This window comes from Panthera onca, chromosome A2 (genome assembly GCF_046562875.1).
Source record: "Panthera onca isolate mPanOnc1 chromosome A2, mPanOnc1 haplotype 2, whole genome shotgun sequence".
Taxonomy (NCBI): Eukaryota; Metazoa; Chordata; class Mammalia; order Carnivora; family Felidae; genus Panthera; species Panthera onca.
The window spans coordinates 163,672,886-163,691,485 of record NC_138340.1 but is presented as its reverse complement, the minus strand read 5'-3'; the positions used below and the strand labels follow the sequence as shown (position 1 = coordinate 163,691,485).

At 52.4% G+C, this 18,600-nt stretch overlaps 1 protein-coding gene across 5 annotated transcripts in view; it reads left to right on the top strand.

Moving 5' to 3' along the window:
• The window catches only part of PRKAG2 (protein kinase AMP-activated non-catalytic subunit gamma 2), a 256,695-nt gene that overhangs the window by 95,939 nt on the left and 142,156 nt on the right, over positions 1-18,600 (top strand). Inside the window, exon 1 of one of the 5 annotated variants that reach the window (XM_078437369.2) lies at positions 14,127-14,706. The exons of the other annotated variants lie outside the window; for them this stretch is intronic. Coding sequence (XP_078293495.1) covers positions 14,613-14,706 — 94 coding nt within the window. The 5' untranslated portion in view covers positions 14,127-14,612. Of the gene's footprint in view, positions 1-14,126; positions 14,707-18,600 lie in introns of those variants that run through there. 5 annotated transcript variants of the gene reach the window in all.

The following is an 18,600-nucleotide window of genomic DNA, read 5'->3' as shown; positions in this document are numbered from 1 at the left end:
GTGTCCCTGAAAGGTGCCAGTGAGGGCGCCAGCCTGGGCTGGGCTGCCGGGGTATTATTATAAGGGGAGGTTGCTGTGCTTTGGGCAAAGGCAAGGGGAGGTTTCCAGAAGAATCTCCTTTCCCTCGGAGAACCGTGATGGTGGGCCACGGTGGGGGGGAGAGGCTAATGGACCCTGCGTTCTGGCCGCGCTGCTTTCTTAATTCCTCGGTGAAAATAACATTCCATGTTGGCAATTTCAGACTTACAGAAAAGTTGCAAACATAGTACAGAGAATTCTCACGTACCCTTTGTCCCGATTCCCCGGCGCGAACATTTTAGCACATTGGCTTGTATCCCACCGCCCGCCCCCCACCGAATATGTAAATATTTGTGCACGTGTTTGTATGAAATCTGAACCATCGAGAATAAGCTGCAGGCATAATGTCCCTTTACCCCTAAATACTTCAGTGCGTATTTCATTCAAATGAGCACATTCTCCAAAGTAGAGTTTACTTATCAAAATCGGGAAATTGACGTTCATCCGGTAGTATTCGCTAAAGTGCACGCTTTATTCACCATTCACAAATTATCTCAATAACATCTTTTGGAGGAGGAAACCCCCAGTGAAGCGTTGCGTTTGATTCTCCTTTCTCCTCCGACTGTCTTCATCCAGAGCAACCCTCTGTCTTGTCTTTCACCATCTCAGCCTTTTCCAAGACCACAAGCTGTTCATTGTGTAGACCGCTTCACGTGGGGTTGGCCTGACACGTCCTTACGCCTAGATGCGGGTTCCCTGGTCGGGCAGTGTCCGCGTCTCGTGTCCTGTCCCGGCATCACAGTGGGAAGCAGGTGATGTCACTCTGACCCGTCCCTGCTGATGCTTACTAATCACTTGGTTAAGGGAAGCGTCGGCCACAGTAAGATCCTAATTAAGTTACTATTTGGGGGGGCACCTGGGTGGCCAGTTAAACGTCTGACTTCGGCTCAGGTCATGATCTCATGGTTCTTGAGTTCGAGCCCTACGTCAGGCTCTCTGCTGACAGCATGGAGCCTGCTGGGGAATCTCTGTCTCCCTCTCTCCCTCTCTCTGCCCCATCCCTACTCATGCTCGCTCACTCTCTCTCAAAAATAAGTGAACATTTTTTTTAATTATTATCTTTCCCTTTGTAAGCAATAAATATTTCATGGGGAGTGATTTGGGGAGTTCTGTAAATATCTTCTTCATCACCAAACTTCCACTTGCTAGGTTTTTATTTTATTTTTAATGTTTATTTTTGAGAGAGAGAGAGAGAGAGAGAGAGAGAGAGAACGAGCAGGGGAGGGGCAGAGAAAGAGGGAGACCCAGAATCTGAAGCAGGCTCCAGGCCCTGAGCTGTCAGCACAGAGCCCGACGCGGGGCTCGAACTCATGAGCAGTGAGATCGTGACCTGAGCCGAAGTCAGCCGCTTAACGGACTGAGCCACCCGGACGCCTCTTCATTTGCTAGTTTTAGCACCAGTTGACTAGCCTTGCCTGAATTATGACCAGGGTGGTGGCCAAAAGGTGATATGATCTGATTTTATCACTAATTCTATGTCGATTGATTGGAATTGCACTCAGGAAGGAAATCTCCTTTTCTGTGTGTGTGTGTGTGTGTGTGTGTGTGAGTGTGTGTGTGTGTGGACATATATGTATGTATGTACTCACAGGTTCCTGTTTCGGTCAACAATTTGGTTTGTCACGATCATATTTTGATGTTTGAGTTGTCCCGGACTTGGCCAGCGTGAGCCCCTCAGGCAGGTCCCTGTTTCCTGTGACCGTCCCCATTGTTGTGGCAGAAACACTGCCTTACTTGCTGGTGCAGCAAAGTGTTCGAGCCTCATCGTGGCCTTTCCCTGCCCTGGCCTGGAATCAGCCATTTCTCCAAAGAGCCCTCGTTACGTCCAGTGGCCAGTAGTATTTAGAAATAGGATCTAGGCGCTAAATGTGCTCGGGGCTATTGGAGCATCGCTGCTTTTAGGTCCTCTGAGCAGACACACTGGAGATATGCTCACATCTAGGAGAGCGGGTGGATCCAAGAAAGAAGGTACATCCACACAGCAGAGTGCTATGTGGCTGTAGAAAAAAATACACAGATGATATCGTTGAGCCAATATGGCAGCCGTCCCATACAACCGTCCCATTGTATGGACGAATAGAGGGTTCTCAAGAGACACGGAAATGGCCCTTGGACGGTAGTAAAAGCACTTAGACATCAATACAAAGCCTTCCCCCAAATCCAGTTTGTCGAGGAATTCACGAATATTTTCCTCTAGTATCCACATGGCTTGACTCTTTTTTGTGTGGTAAAATACACACAACGTATCATTTGCCTTCTTAATCACTTTAAAGCGTACCGTTCAGAGGCATTAAGTCCGTTCACGTTGCCGTGTGACCTTCACCACCACCTAGTTTCAGAACTTTTTCATCGCCCCGCATGGAAACCTAATACCCACTACTCCCAACCTCCACCCCCCCCCCCCGCCCCCCAGCTCGGGCAACACCCATCTATGTCCTGTCTCTTTGGATTTTCTTCTTCTGCACACTCTGCGTAAGTAGAATCATACAAAACGTAACCTTCTGTGTCTGGCCTCTTCCACGGGACATACTGTTTTAAAGGTTCATCCGTGACGTAGCAGGTATCAGAGCTTCATTCTTTTCTGTGGATGAATAATGTCCCATTGTACGGACAGACCACGTCTTGTTTGTCCATGGACGCTTCGGGTGGTTTCCGCCTTGTGGCCGCTGTGAACGACGCTGCTATGAGCATTCACGTCCAAGTTCATGTCTGAACACCTGTTTTCAATTGTTTTGGATAGAGACCTAGGCGTGGAGTTCCCAGCTCATTTGCCGTTTCGTTGTTTAACTTGGTGAGGAATAGCCAGGCGGTCTTCCCACGGCGGCTGCACCGTTGTGTGTTCCCACCAGGATTGTGTGAGGCATCCAGTTTCTCTACATCCTCTCCAACGCTTGCACCTTTCCACTTGTGGTCATCGTCCTTGTTACTGTGGCCGTCCTTGTGGCTGTGAGGTGGTGACGGGGGCTTTGACTTGCCATTCCCTAAGGACATCGGGCATCTTCTCATGCACTTGTTGGCCATTTGTGTCTCTTCTTTGGGGCCAGGTCTACTCATTTTTTTCATTGGGTTGTCTTTTTGTTGCTGGATTGTAGAAGCTCTTTTGACATTCCGGGTGGTAGACACTTACCAGACACGTCCTTTGTGGATTTCTTCTCCCTTTCCGGGGGCTGCCTTCTCACCCCTTGATCGTGTCCTTTGCTGTACAAAAACTACTACTTTTGATGACAGCAAAGTTTTGATGACCGAAAATACCTGGACACTAGAAATGAAGTGCGGGGTGGGGCGGGGGGAGCGGCAGAGAAGTGCCGTGGCCACACCTCATTGATTCTGAGGAGCGACTCTCTCCCAGGAGAGGAGATGGCAGGACAGACTGATGGAGTAGGGGACTGCCTCATTGTCACCAAGTCATGACAGGCTGACTCAGGGTCTGACCATCCCCTTCAAGCCTCCAGTGAGGGGAGAGCAAAGACAGCAGATTCTCTGGATCATTTCTAAGTTTCATACTCTATCACAGACCCCCTTGCTCCACTGCCGTAGGTCTAGTTTCTTTCCAACGTTTCCGCTCGGTGGGGACATCTATAAAGACACACTGCTGTGCTGCTGTTGTGACTCCTAGGCCTCTGTGAGGAGAACCTCCCACGTTCCTCCTTACCCTCTGATCCTGCGAGGACCCTCGACCAAGTCCTCTAAAGGGCAGGAAGCCACCCTCTGGAACATTGGTGAATTAGCACATTCTCCTCGTTGGGGGAGGGCTGGATAATGTTTCCAGCTAATCTCCCGCCTCTGGGCCAGCGATAAGAGATAAAAGCCAGATGGCATGCATGCCAGGAGGTGATCTTTCTTCACGCTGCTGCTCACAACGGTGTTTCTCAACACTTCTCTTTTCTTTTTTTAGCTTTCGCTGAAGCAATTTACTGAGAATGCACCTTGCTGCTTTTTCCTGCTGGAGATACTGATCACCATTTACTAGATTTTCTTGTTTGTATTTCATTTTGTTTTATCCTCTTTACGTTTTAGTTTTCAGTGAAGCCCTTCAATCACATGATTGGAAAAAAAAAACCAGTTCAAAATGATAAATACTGAAAGGCAGTGATCTCCCATCCCACTCCACCCAAACCCAAATGTGACCTTTTAAAATTGTGTACATATTCAGCTATTTTATGGCTTATCAGTGTCAAAGCTTGTATACTGTCTCATCGTGGTGGACGATGAATACTCACTCCCCCACATCTTCTAATTCCCCTTCTTTTTTTAATGTTTATTTATTTTTGAGAGAGAGAGAGAGAGAGACAGAGTGAGAGAGGGGGAGGAGCAGAGAGAGAGGGAGAGAGGGTGAATCCAAAGCAGAGAGAGGGGAGGGAGAGAGAGAGAATCCAAAGCAGGCTCCAGGCTCTGAGCCATCAGCACAGAGCCCGATGCGGGGCTCCAACCCATGAACTGTGGGATCATGACCTGAGCCGAAGTCGGACGCTCAACGGACTAAGCCACCCAGGTGCCCCTTCCAATTTCCCTTTGCTTTCCTTTTTTAAATTAATCAACCTTTTCTTTTAATCATCCCCACAAAGAGGTTTCTTAGACATTTGTTTCTAATCACCCCCATGCAACTTTAATAGAACGGATGTACCATATATTATTTATGTACTATGTGTATATCTGCGCTTTATATATAAAAAATAGTAGTAGCCGTCCCCAAGAGCCATTATCACCCTCTTAGAATAATGCCTTAGTTAGAAAGGGAGTTGATGGGGCACCTGGGGGTCTCAGTCAGTTAGGCATCCGACTCTTGATTTTGGTTCAGGTCATGATCTCACGGTTTCATGAGATCAAGCCCTGCATCAGGCTCTGTGCTGGCAGTATGGGAGCCTGCTTGGGACTCTCTGTCTCTCTCCCCCCACCTCTCTCTCTCTCTCTCTCTCTCTCTCTGCCCCTCCCCCACTCACACTGACTCTCTCTCTCAAAAATAAATAAACTTTAAAAAATTTTCAGGAAAAGAAAGGAGTTGAGGTGAGTGATGTCAGTGAGTATAGTAACATCTGACTAATTTGGGATAAAGCCAATCTGAATTAGAGAACGATCTAAATTATAGAATGGCATTTTTATATTTTGTCAATATCAAGAAGTAAACCAGCCACATGAGTCAATGTTGTAGATGTTTGAAACTTAAACCACTCGAGACGCCTGGGTGGCTCAGGGGGCGCCTTGGTGGCTCAGTCAGTTAAGTGTCCAACTCTCAGTTTCGGCTCAGGTTCTGATCTCACGATTTCGTGAGTTCGAGCCCTGTATCGGGCTCTGTACTGAAAGCGTGGAGCCTGCTTGGGATTCTCTCTCTCTCTCTCTCTCTCTCTCTCTCTCTCTCTCTGCCCCTCCCCTGCTCATGCTGTCTCTGTCTCTCTCAAAATAAATAAACTTTTAAAAAATTTTTTAGGAATTTAGAAACTTAAACCACTGAGCACCAAAACCATGCATCTTTTTAAGTGTTAGGTGCATTATGCACTTTGCAGCGTTCTTATCCAAAAGATACGAAATACAACGTCACCGTCTGCAGATGATTTAGGGTCCTCACCAGATTGCCCCGTGATGCACGCCAGCATATCCAGCCGGCCGGCACTGAGATACAGGGACTGGGTTCTGGATCGTGAGGGCTTCTGACTGCCCTCTTCTTACCCTCCGCACCTCCTTTCTTGTTCCAGCTACCTGCTCCACGGCAGTCCGTGTTCTTCCCTGAATAGCGCCCCCTGCCCTCCCATCGCAAAGTGCTGCCGAGAACCAGCGTTCTTTGTGTGTGTGGTTAAAAAGAGTAAATTATTAGGAGCAACGTCCCTTGGTTCTTCGCTCAAGAAAAAAAGAAATGCCTGGGCTTTGAGGGTTAGGGCTGACGAGCAGGGTTTTGTCCCAGTTACTTCTGACTTCTGGGTCTAGACCGGGTGTGGGGACCGCAGCCGAGCCCCTCCCAGCACACGTCCCAACACCTGCCCGGCCAGGCCGGTCCGGCGCTGTCCCCTGATGCACAGCCCAGGCAGCCAGCCCAAGGAGGTGCCCTTCCGTCACCGAGGCTTTGCTGCTGCGGTTTTCCCCACGATGTCCTTGAGGCACACGGAGTCTGAGCCAGCGCTCAGAGCCGCCTGAAGGGTGAGACGATCCTGCCCGCCTGTGAAGTGCTCTGCAGCTTTCAAGATATTTAATCTCGTCTGAGTCCCTCAAAACTTCCGTGCGGGGGGCTCGGGTTGTGTTGCGGTCTCTTTTATGGGCGGAACGTGGAAGACTAAACTAGATGGCTCAAAACCGCATGCCGATAGGTGAGCCTGCGTTGCTTTAGGGGCCTTTGTTTGACCCAAGGTATCTTCAGCCTTCCTGCTCACCGTCTTGTTTATAACATATTTCACGAAATCAATGAAAGGCAGACTTCAGCTCACGTCTCGTATTTTAATTTTTTTTAATGTTATTTTATTTTAGAGAGAGAGAGAGCACGAGCAGGGGAGGGGCAGAGAGAGGGAGACACAGAATCCGGAGCAGGCTCCAGGCTCCGAGCTGTCAGCACAGAGCCCGACACGGGGCTCAAACCCACGAACCGCGAGATCACGAGCTGAGCGGAGGTCAGACGGTCAACCGACTGAGCCCCCCAGGCGCCCCGCAGGTGTCGTATTTTAAACTAGTGGCTTCACCCAGATGAAGGGAGTGGAAAAGCAGCTGGGGTCACCTACTTTGAGGAGCCCCAGATTCTGGGAAATGGAAACCATGGTTGGCCGCCCCAGGGGCTGAAGGCCTAGGTAGCCACTCTCTGTCTCCGGCCAAACGGGGGAGCTGATGAGGTCTTGACCCTTGCCAGTTGCCAAGGGTTTTGCACGTTCCTTTATCACTTTGGACTTTCCAAGACATAATTCATCTAGAAAGAACTAGATGGAAAATCCAGATGCTTGGCCTCTATAATCTTTGGAGTCTAGTTTTTGAGAGCCGTTACTCTTCAGTCCTTGAGCTCTGGGCTCACCCTGGCCCCTCTGAATGCTGCAATTAGGAGCCGCTCTGGTCTCTGGCACCTTCACAGCCCTTGGTCTGTCAGAGAGACCCCCAGGGACTGCAAGGACCACGAGGAGGGGTTACGTAAGGCCCCCACTGTGGAGGGGAGTGGGCTCTGTAATTGGAAATCTAGAGGTAGGTGGGTCTCAGGGGGGATCGCTCCTGTGGGTATTCCAAGGACAGTCTGGCCCCATGAGGACCCCCCCCCTCAAGGCCCCCCGATGCCCCCTGAAGACTTTAAGAACATCTAGGGATTCATACTTTTGGGTGCTGCCCTTGGGCATGCTAAAAATAATTACTGCCATTGTTTTTTCCACTTTTTCTGTACTCCCCCGTATTTTTCAAGTTGGCATTCCTGTTGTCACCGGGTTTTGACGTCACTGGTGTGAGTGGAACTATTCAGGCTGAGGGGGTTTGCCTTTACCCAAAAAATCAAGTTGGATTCCACTCACACCGGAGTCTCCACACTCCTGCTCGTGGGGGCGGGGGTGAGGGGTGGCGGGCAGGAGGCACGGGGGCCTGAGTCACGGTGGGGCTGTCGCTCTCCAGGGCCTCTGCCTCATCAGCAGCTCCGGGAGGGGACACGGAAGGCCCCGGTGAGGTGACATGGCAGCCTCACTCAGAGTCAAGTGCCACGGTGACCTTTAGAACTTTCCGTGAAACATTACCCAGTATTTTGCAACCAGCAGGAGGGTGTTAGCAAATATGTGCAGCCGCTCCCGCTCGGCTCCAGGGGGGGACCCGCTGTCCTCTTACATAATGGGATTTTGTTTGGCTCACGGCCCTTCAGGGATCTGGGTGCTTTTCAGGTACTGTCACATGATCCTCGAAGGGTTCGGAGTCAATTTCCCACTGAAGTGTCCTTATTTACTCTTCCCACATCCCGACAGAGAAGAGGCGACCCGAGGACCTCAGTGCCCCCGAGCGGGGGGCCCGGCGACCCCGCGTCTAGCCCCCCAGCCCCACCCCTGACCCTCTGGCGGGATCCTGGACGTGTCATTCTCTCGGAGTCTCCGTTTCTTTTTATTTCTTAAATCGGATCGTGCGGGCTGGCCTCCTACCTCCCAGCGTGGTGGGGAAGTCCTGAGCACGGTGCTTTGGGAACGGTCTACACGCTCTGTTCCGATGGAAGGCGTCCTTAACAGGGTGGGGCCCCTGGTGGCAGCCGGGCCCGTCCCCTGGCTGCTGCTGTCTGCACGGGAAGCTCATCCGGCGAGAGGGCGCGCTCGAGGGGTGCCATCTGGGCTGTGGGAACCCGTCCAAAAGGCATGAAGTGCCTTTAGTGAGGGCGGTCTTCAGACGCTCTCTCATCCGGGCCCCTTGTGGCCATTTCGGGGAATTGTTCGCAGCTGCACAGGACCCAGTACCCAAGTGGCTTCGGTGACAAGGGTTTTGGCCTTTAAAAAACTGTATTTTAATGTAATTGGAAATCCAGAGGTAGGTGGGCTTCGGGGGGGGAGGGGGGATCACTCCTGTGGGTATTCCAAGGACTGCCCAGCCCTGTGAGGACCCCCTCAGGGCCCCCTGCTGCCGCACCCCTGTGTGTACAGGGTGGGGGGGTGACGAGCAGAGGTCAGCATCAACCATGGTGTCCGCTGCAGAGAGAGCACAAGTCCTGCTTGGGGCCACCGCCGGCAGCCTGGAATGGGACCAAGTCATTGGCACGACGGGTGCCTCACGTCTTGGCACCTGCCCCCAGGCCGACGGAACAAGGCCTCCCGGCTCACCAGCTGAGAGCTTCCAACGACTCAACTGGCTTATTACCTGCGTTGTGGGGCCACGAGGGTCACCGGAGGGGTCTTACACGTCGGAACTCTGTGAACGTGGTAACGCTCCCTGCACGGAGCGACAGCCGGCCCGGCACAGGGAAGGAGCGAGAGCTTCTGTTTGCTGGCCTCCTGGAGCAGTGGCGAGAGAGCACGGTCCTGCTGGCCTGTCTGCGGCCCCCATGATGTCCCCTCTCCACCTCCCCTGCCTCTCCCAGGGCCTCTTGTCACCTCCGCACTCGGGCTTCTGAGTGGTGTGCAATATTCAGATGTGCAGAGACCAGCCCGCCCAGTAAAATGCACACATCGGGGTAAAGAGACCCAGTCCCCGTGGTCATGCGGTGGCCCTCAGCCCTACCCTGAGGATGCGGCCGCAGGGCGAGTGCAGAGCTTTGGCTGACGGAGGGCAGGGAGCCGTCAGCACAGCCCCCCTTGCCTCCAAGGGCATCAGTCGATGCCCCCCAGGTCAGGATATGCCACCCCTGGGGTGACCGAAGGCACAGGGCACAATGGGCTTCTGTTCCCGGGCCCACCTCCCTGCCCACGCGCCAGCCTGAAGAACTCATCCGCTCGGTACGATTCTGTTTCCTCCATCAGGTAAGATTCCCACGACCAGAGGCGTTCCGTACAGCTTCGGAGGGAAGAAACACACAGACACACAAAATAACAAAGCAGGCTCACGGTGTGCCCCGTCTCCAGGAAGCACCCTTCAGCACCTTTTTATTTTTCTGGCTGTCAGGTGTAAGTTTGTCGCCGAAAACCTAGAAGGACAGCAACAACAGAAATAAACGACACAATTGGCAAGACCCGTACTTCCACCAGACCTCCCAGAACTCGCTCAGTGGTGATCCGGAGGCCTTGTTTGGCCAAGTGCGAAAACCCCTCTGCTCCAGTTGCCTGGTCCTATGCCAGGCTTCCGGGTGTAGCCCCAGCAAGTGATTTGTAAAGTACCATCTAGAAAGACGCAGGTCCTTAAAAAATATATTTTAAAACACAGCACCAGGGGCGCCCGTGTGGCTCAGTCTGTTGAGCGTCCGACTTCGGCTCCGGTCATGATCTCACACTTCCTGGGTTTGAGCCCCGCGTCCGGCTCTGAGCTGACAGCTCGGAGCCTGGAGCCTGCTTGGGATTCTGCGTCTCCCTCTCCCTCTGCCCCTCCCCCATATGTGCGTGCGCGCTCTCTCTCTCTCTCTGTGTCAAAAATAAACATTAAAAAATTTAAAAAACTAAAAATCTTTAAAATACAGTTTCATCTTGGAAGCCATTAGTTCCCTTTTTTTTTTTTTTTTTTTTTTTTCAGTCCTTCCCTTAGAAAAAAATCCCATCTGGAAAGGTTTCCATTGGAATGTCTTCCCACTACCTGAATCACTCTGGCATAATGGGGTTTTGCCCTGGTTTGTTTGAGACCGTCAGCTGATGGAAATGGTGAGGAAGGCAGCATTTTTAGTGCTCCCGTGAATGGGCATCTCTCCCAGCCCCGGCCAGCATGCCGAAGGAAGGGTCCTTGGTCCCTTAACCAGCAGCGTGCACGCGTCCCCTCTCCCAGAGCACCGGCATCTACCTCTGTTTGTGGAATAAAAAGCGCTGTCCCCAGTTTAAGGAATTTCAGGCGCCTGTGAGTTGAACAGGAAGACCCCAGTGGTGAGTGAGCCAATTGTTACACTTCCAGAAATTCTGCAAGTCTGTCCATGCCGCACTGGTGCCTGGAAACGGGCCACTGTTGGGGCATTTGCACCACAGAACGTGCAGACCACAAACCAGTCGTCCCCCTGCCCCCCAGACTTGTGCCTGCTCATCATTTCCCAGGACACCACTGCTTCTGTTTCGGAAATCCGATGTCACTAGCAGCCTTTTCCTCTGCCCCTGGGTGAGACTGACCCTGGGAAGAACATCTTGAGTGAGGTCAAAAGTGCGTGTTGGTGTGGGTAGGGTCTCTTTGGGGATTTGTGTCCATGTCAAGGGTCAAGGCCGTCATGCTTAAAGTCACCTAGAGTTTCTGAAAGCTGCATTCAAACTTGCTCCCCAGGTCCTTCCATCCCAAGCTTTCCAGGACCCATCCCCCAGGACAGGGAGCTATGCTGGGCCAAACCCGTTTTTGCTGAATCAGACCAACTCCACCATTTCTTTCCAGAATATTCTGTCACCGTCTCATTAGCAAAACAGTAGCCCTGAATGATCTGGGTAATGCTTTTCTTCTTTCTTCTTTGCCACATCCTTTAAGCCCCTCTACAAGGCACCAGACATTCCGCTGAGCGAGTTCGGGCAGTGTGGAGCCCAGAGCTGAGCACAGCAGCGAGCCTCGGCCTTGCAGCGCAGAGAAAGCAACAGGGCTCCCCGGTTCTCTGCTCAGCAACCTGCATGCATCTGTGGGAGAGGCGAGCAGGTCCGCGTTGTGTTTCCAAAGCATGGCACGCTCATGGGACAAGCCAGGTGTCCCAGACTCAGGCTGGTCCGTGTCACAGGCTGGACGGTGATGGGAATCGAGCCTTTCAAACGTGACCCTTCTCTCTTTCTCCTGTAAGTTCTCCGGCCTAATGATCAAAAAGTGCAAGGGAGAAGAGAGAAATTTCCAAATCACTCCAGTCCGCTGTGGTCCTGTGTGGCCCGTAAGATTCAGCCTAGGGCACTGCCCACACCCTTGTCTCACTGGTGGTGAATTTTCTCGTGCACGTGTATGACAAAGTTCGGGACAGGGCAAAGACGTAAATCTCAGAATCAGATAATGTGGGTTTTCCCAGCTTGTTAGTTGTGTGATCCGGGTCAAGACACCTCTCTGACTCGGTTGTTCGTCTTTGAATAAAATGGTATTGGAGCGCCCGGGTGGCTCAGTTGGTTAAGCGTCCAACTTGGGCTCAGGTCATGATCTCGCGGTTCGTGGATTCACGGGCTCTGTGCTGACAGCTCAGAGCCAAGGAGCATATTTGGTCAGAAGGAAAATGAGAAGTTTTTGTCTAAGCCAGTACACCATTCTTCTACCGTACGATAAAGAACGTAGCAAGCGATCACATTTCAGAGTTTAGCGACTGCAAGTGAGCAAGTGCAAGTTCGTGTGGAACATAAACAGTGACTGTGGCATGCCCGATGGTCCTGTGCCTCGTTTATGTGGCCACTCACTCATCGAGTGGTGATTAAACCTCTACCAAATGTACAGGACAGTTGCTGATGGAGGGGATTAGTGCTATGAATAATTCAAAGACATTCTTGTCCTCTAAGAACTATATTTTAATCAGTAAAATAACATACCCTGTTTGCCGAGCGCCTACCCCATGGCGGTTGGAGTGCTGGCTACCTCAGTTATTATTTTCTTTCGTCCTTCCCACAGCCCTGTGGGGCAGGCGTTATTAATACCATTTTATTTAAAAATTTTTTAAACGTTTATTTATTTTTGAGAGAGAGACAGAGTGCAAGCGGGGGAGGGGCAGAGAGAGAGGCAGGCAGAGAATCCGAAGCAGGCTCCGGGCTCTGAGTTGCCAACACAGAGCCCGATGCGGGGGCTCGAACCCACGAACCGTGAGATCATGACCTGAGCCGACATCAGAGGCTTAACCGACTGAGCCACCCAGGAGCCCCAATTTATTTTTTCTTTTCAAGTAATCTACACACCCAGCGTGGGGCTCGACCTCACGACCCTGAGATCAAGAGTTGCACGCTCCACCGACTGAGCCAGCCAGGCACCCCTGCTCTGTTTTTTTTTTTATTATTATTTTTCAATCAGGAGAACATTTCGACTTCTGTGAGGAGCCAAATTGGTAAGATTAAAAAAAAAAAAAAAAAGGAAATCTCAGTGGGAAAAAGCTACCTACTCAGTCTTTTTCAGAGTTTAATCACAGTGAGTGTGCACTGCCATATTTAGCAACAGAGATGATCCTCTCGTGCCTTGGGGACCCCAGCTGGAGGGGGGGGTCTCGCGCCTTGTTTGGGGAGGCTGTGCTGGCCTGGCCTGGCCTCTCTCCTTTCCTCCAGACCCTCCAGCCCTCCAGGCCAACTCAAGCTCTCCCTTCCAAGCAGGGCCATGCAATTGCCCCTCTGGCCATTTGCGTTGATGGCACTCATTATCCGTGCTGGCCACTCGCTGTTGAACGCATCCAGCTTTGTTTTGTTTTGTTTTGTTTTGTTTTATGCAGTCACTATTGCTTTATGGTTTATCATTGTTGTTTGCAAATTCCTTGAGGGCAAAACTATTTTGCTTGTTCATTCATGCATCCTTGCCACAAATATCTGATCACTGTTTCTATCCATCAGTCCCGGGAGGAAAGAAAAGGCACACTGAACAGACGTTAGAAGTGTAGACTTCTAGAAGTAGATGAAACCCTAATGGGATCGAGTCTTGTCGCGATTCACAGAGGGGGAAACTGAGGCCCAGAAATTGGAAGTAACGTCTCAAGATCGTGAAGCTGGTTAGTAGCACATACTGTCCCTTCCCTTTAATCTAGTGTAGATATCAGCTAAAAAAAAAAAAAAAAAAGAAAGAAAAATAATTTTTTAAATTTAAAAATTATTTTTCAGAATGCCTGGGTGGCTCAGGCAGTTAAGCATCCAACTCTTGGTTTCAGCTCAGGTCGCGATCTCACTGTTCGTGGGTTCGAGCCCCGTGTCGGGCTCTACGCTGACAGCGTGGAGTCTGCTTGGGGTTCTCTCTCTCCCTCCCTCTCTGCCCCTCCCTCCCTCTCCCCAGATAAATAAGTAAACATTTTTATAAAAATAAAAATTGCTTTTCTGTCTTAGCTTTTTACAGCGGTTTTTAGTCACACAACACATAGAAAGTTTTTTTGTTGTGTTTTCTTAGACCGGGGTTTGCCTTAGGAGTTAAGGAGATTAGAATTCTAGCCCTGCTTCTGCCGTTAGCTACAGGACCTTGGACCTTCCTGAGCCTCAACCTCCCCGTCTGTGATGGAAGGGGACGGACTAGATTCTGTCTAAAAGCTCTGTCGTGCCACAATTCTTGAGAAGCCCGGGCCTCAAGGTGTGCATTTGCTGAAGAACCTTCCCTTGAATTCCGGAGCCCCCCCTCCCCCCAGCCCCATCGCCCCACCTCACAGGTGGTCTTGTATCTTTCATCGAGCTGAAATAGATTCAGCTGATTCCCAGCCCAGGGACTTGTGGCTTCTCCACCGAGCAGCAGCCGGAGCCTCCTGACCCCGTGGAGCCCTGGAACACATGAATCAAAATAGTTGTGTGATGTCATGTCATAATGGGAATGTGCACTGGCCAAGAATTGTCTGTACAGGGCGGTTTCCTTTTACAGTCTTTTTAAAGAGACATCTGCGGATCTGCACATGACGGGCGAGCCTGGGCTCCGTTTGCCTATTTAGTCTTCCCTCCTTCTCTGATTTTAAGGAGCAAGAAGTCCCGGAGTGTCTGAGCGCACAGCTGACCTCAACTACATAAACAAACCCGCGGCAGCGTCTTGCCTACTTAAGGACAGGGGCTGCTCCACCGCTGCGGCCGGAGGTGTGGCGGGGAGGACGGCTGAGCTCTCTCTCCGAGCCTCCGAGGAAGGACTGCAGTGGGCTTGCCCTGTGTGTCCCGTGGCCGCCGGCCCCGAGAGCGACCCGTGCCGTGCTGGGGTGAGGGCCCCGGGCTGTCGCTTGAGCACAAGCCGCGTCTCTAAGCTCTCGGTGCATGAGCTGCTGGGTGGCCCACACCTGCCGGCCGATGCTGCAGCTCTCCCGGCCCCCCGCCATCTGGTGCTGACACGGGTTCTGCGGGCCTTGGTATGGTCACCTGCTGCTGCTCCTGTGGCCACCGCTACCCATGAAACGCTTCGGCAGTCTCAGGGGGAACAAGAAACACAAGGACCCAAACCGGAGCACGGAGAGGCGCCAGTCGGAGCCCCACGGCCTTTTCGGTAGGACGCTGCCCTTTGCCTGGTTTTCTGCCAGTCTGTGCTGTAGGCAGGGAAACCCCACGGCGTGGTGCGTGTGTGTGTGTGCGTGCGTGTGTGTGTGTGTGCACGCACAGCCTCCTGAGCGGTAGCTGTGTGCAGGTGTAATTGCCAGGCAGTAGTTAGAGGACTAGGTTGGCAGGTGTCTCCGTATTGATGGGAGTGCTTACCATGAACTGCCCGACGTTCCTCTGAGACCCCTTCCTGTGTCTCACCCCACCTGGCCCAATGAGGTTAGTGATCGATTGGACTGTCATTCATTTAGGGAAAACCCGCAGCTTGGGAGAAAGAAAGAATGGACTGGAACTGTTATTTTCGGCTATTAAGGATGAAATGTGTGTGTGCAGAGAAAACTCGTGTTGGGGGTCAATGGGATGGACCCTTCGCCCTATGGCTGAGCAATCAGACCAGGGGTTCATGTAGGAGGGGAAGGCACCTGCCTGATTCGTGTCCCCAGGGAGAGGGGTTTGCTTCGTGATCTCCCTGGCATCTGGAACCTTCCACGGCTCCCCCACACACGGGGTTGGGACCAGTGTGACTGACTGGGTCATGAGGGGCAGCGTCCGTGATTCAGTACCTCCAGTGACCTGTGGATTTGGGGTCAGTTTTCCCTCCGGCTGGGTGGCGTGACAGGAATTCCAGAGCATTCTGAGCTCCCTGGAGGCGTGGCTAAGACCTGCCCATTCAAAATTAGATGGGACACTTCTTCATTTTAAGTTCCCGGTGGCCACGGCCTGTCTGACGCAGGGTGTTCCTGAGTACCCCGCTGTGGGAGGGACCGAAAGGGCCCCACGCACATCCTGGGGGTAGTGACCAACTACTTCCAGAAAGCCTCTGGGGGGCCCAGTGCGAGGCTGGTGACCCTGGGGCGTGCGGGCAGAGGAAACAGCAGCTCTGGAACCAGGGAGTTTTTGACCTTGTGGTGGAGGAACGTAGGAATAGTGTCTGATCGGATGCTACGGTAGAGTTGGGTACGAACATGCCCGCCCTTGCCTCGGGGGCAAATGGCAGATGTCTTTGGACTTGATTCATAGACTGTGGTTTACAAAGAAGACTCTTGCTTTAAATAATAAAGTAATAAACACTCATTTACCTCAGAATTAAATCTGAACCCAATATTTAACTAAAAGTCTCATTTTGCTAACGGGGAAGGGCAGGGCCATTATTAAAAGCCTCTTACTTGCCAGACCGTGGTTTCCCCTCCCGCATTTCAAATTTGGCTGTCATCGTGTCTCCTACGCTCCTGAGATCAAAAATTAATATTTGCGTGTCGACCAAGTTTTATAAGTGCTCACGTGCACATGGCCAGCCGTGACCACGGTCGGGGACATCGGGGCTCCCTCCAGAAGCTTCCTCCGGGGTTCAGGAAGCAGGCGGAGGCCACTCGAGGCGGCCAGAGCCCGGGCATCCAGGTTTGTGGTGTCTCCTGTCTTTCCTTTTGTCAGAGTCTCAGGGTGCGGGGAGCTGAGAGCAAGGCCAGGGGGCAGGTCTCAGCCCCTCAGACTATGCCGGGCAGGGGGACGGCGAATGAAGAAAAAACAGTCGGAGAGTGTCCACTGGGCGTCCCCTCCCCTCCGTGCCTTGCTAACCCTCACCCGCCTATCAAGACTCCGCTTAACCTTCCCTTCCCTAAAGCCTGGTCACCCGTCCTGTGATCCCCTGGCTTCTTGGGGACAGAGATATGTCCCCAAAGCAGCCTTCTATCCCACGTCCTCACCACAGACTGGCTGGTTATGGGACGCATCGTTCCTGGTTGGTGAGTAGGGATCGCTGCAGGTTTTTTGTTTTTCTAAATTCCCTTTCAGCCGGTCCACTCCTTCCTATGGTGGCCAGGGAATTTTAGAGGAGGCCTCTTCTTTCTCCAGAAAGCTTCCTTGAGGGTCGTGACGATGTTTGTCCTTCTCTTCCATTTTCCTCAACTCGAGCACACGCAGGTGGCTGGTGTGGGCTCCTCACTCTCCGTGGCCGGGCCGTACTGTCCCAGGAGCCACGGACTTGTCCACGGAGACACATCCTTGCCGCACACACGTGCAGGTGCACACACTCACACGCAGCTGTCCCCACGGCCTCCTGACTAGCCAGAACAACTGAGAGAGAAGGAGAGTCGGGCCACGGCCAACCAGCCGCTACAGAGCCTGGAGGGCAATCGTATTCGCCTGGATGGCATTTTCCTTTGGAAGTACGTGGCTCTCGTTGGGCTTTTGAACACTTCAAGGCTTGTGATAAAACACCCTTGAAGGTTCGGGTTCACGAAAAGCTCATCCCTTCAAACCCCCTCAGAGTTTAGTATCTGCCCAGATCCCCTGCAAAGCTAAGCAGACGCCTCAGATTTTCATGCTCCGTGCGATACATGAGTGATGATGTCGACTTCAGCCTTTTCTTGCAGCCTCTTTGGTCAACAGACATCCAGATTATGTTGACAAAGAGCATGTGGCAATGCGAATAAAAAATGCAAAAGGAAGATTAGGAAAGGAGTATGCTGATCAGATAAAAGAGGGCTGGCTGCAGTAACTTTTCTCCCCTCTGCAATTAGAGGGGACTAATTAAAAGCTGTAGGGCAGGAGCCTGGGTGGCTCAGTCGGTGGTGATCTCGCAGTCTGTGAGTTCAAGCCCCACGTCGGGCTCTGCGCTGACAGCTCGGAGCCTGGAGCCCGCTTGGGATTCTGTGTCTCCCTCTCTCTCTCTGCCCCTCCCCCACTCATGCTCTGTCTTTCAAAAATAAAAATAAAAACCATAAAAAAAAAAAAAAGATAGATGTACCTGGAGTCTTAAGAGACCCCTTCTGGGGAACCGCACTGGAGACAGGAAGTGCGTCAGGAAGCTGGCACTCCGGCCCCAGCCGGCAGGCGTCTAAGTAACACCGAAGACCGAAACCTCTTTCTGGTGGGTCTTTGCTTTACAGCGAGCTTCCCCTTCCCATGACCCTCCTCGGGATAAGTATGACCACTTCTGGAGCAAAACTTCAGGGTTCCTTATGCCCAGGTCCCCTCGTCACCCCACACCGCCTGGCCCAGCTTGTCCTCTGTATGTGCAGGCAGGTAGATGGTGCTGGGGGGAAGTGTCCCTGGCTCTCTGCCTCAAAGCAGCGGGCCTGGCTGGAAAGTGACATCTGTGGTTCGTCCTGCCTCCCCCAGCTGTCCCCCTCTGCTCCCTGCCTGTCCCTCATGCTCTTCGTGTAATCACGGTTGCCCGGAAAGACCCCAGTGTCCACTCAGTGTCTTGTTCAGATGCTCGTACTTCCCTCTCTCTAACGGAAAATTGCAAGCGTGTAGAGACGTAGGGAGAACGGCATCACATAGCCGTGTTCAAGTTCAGCAGCGCCCAGTGCTCTGCCAATCCCACCAGCGTCTGGGGGCACGGCGGTGAGCAAGACACCCGCCACCCCCACCGAGGCGGACACCTGAGATGGTTTTTTTTTTTTAAATTGTGGTCAAATAAAACTTAGTGCCCTACCCGCTTTGAGGTGCACGGTGCGGTGGCATTCATCCCCGTCCGTCTCCGGAGCTTTCCGTCATTCCCAGCTGAAACTCTGCGCCCGTGAAACAACACTTCCCCGTCCCTGCTCCCTGGCCCCTGGCCCCCACCTTTCGACTTTCCGTCTCTCGGAATTGACCGCTCTAGGGGCCTCATGCAAGTGGAACCACCCAGTGTTTGGCTTGTGCGGTGGTGAGGGCTGTGGAGGAAGAGGCAGGATGAGGGGTCGGCCGGCTGGGGGGGGGGGAGCTCTTCCCCTGCCAAGGCTTGGGGAAGTGGGCCATGCAGGTCCCTGAGGTCAGGGGGACACCCCTGCCGGGTTCCAGGAGCAGCAAGAGGTCCGTGTGGGGACCGCAGGAAGCAGAGTCAGGCGCTCAGCTGGAG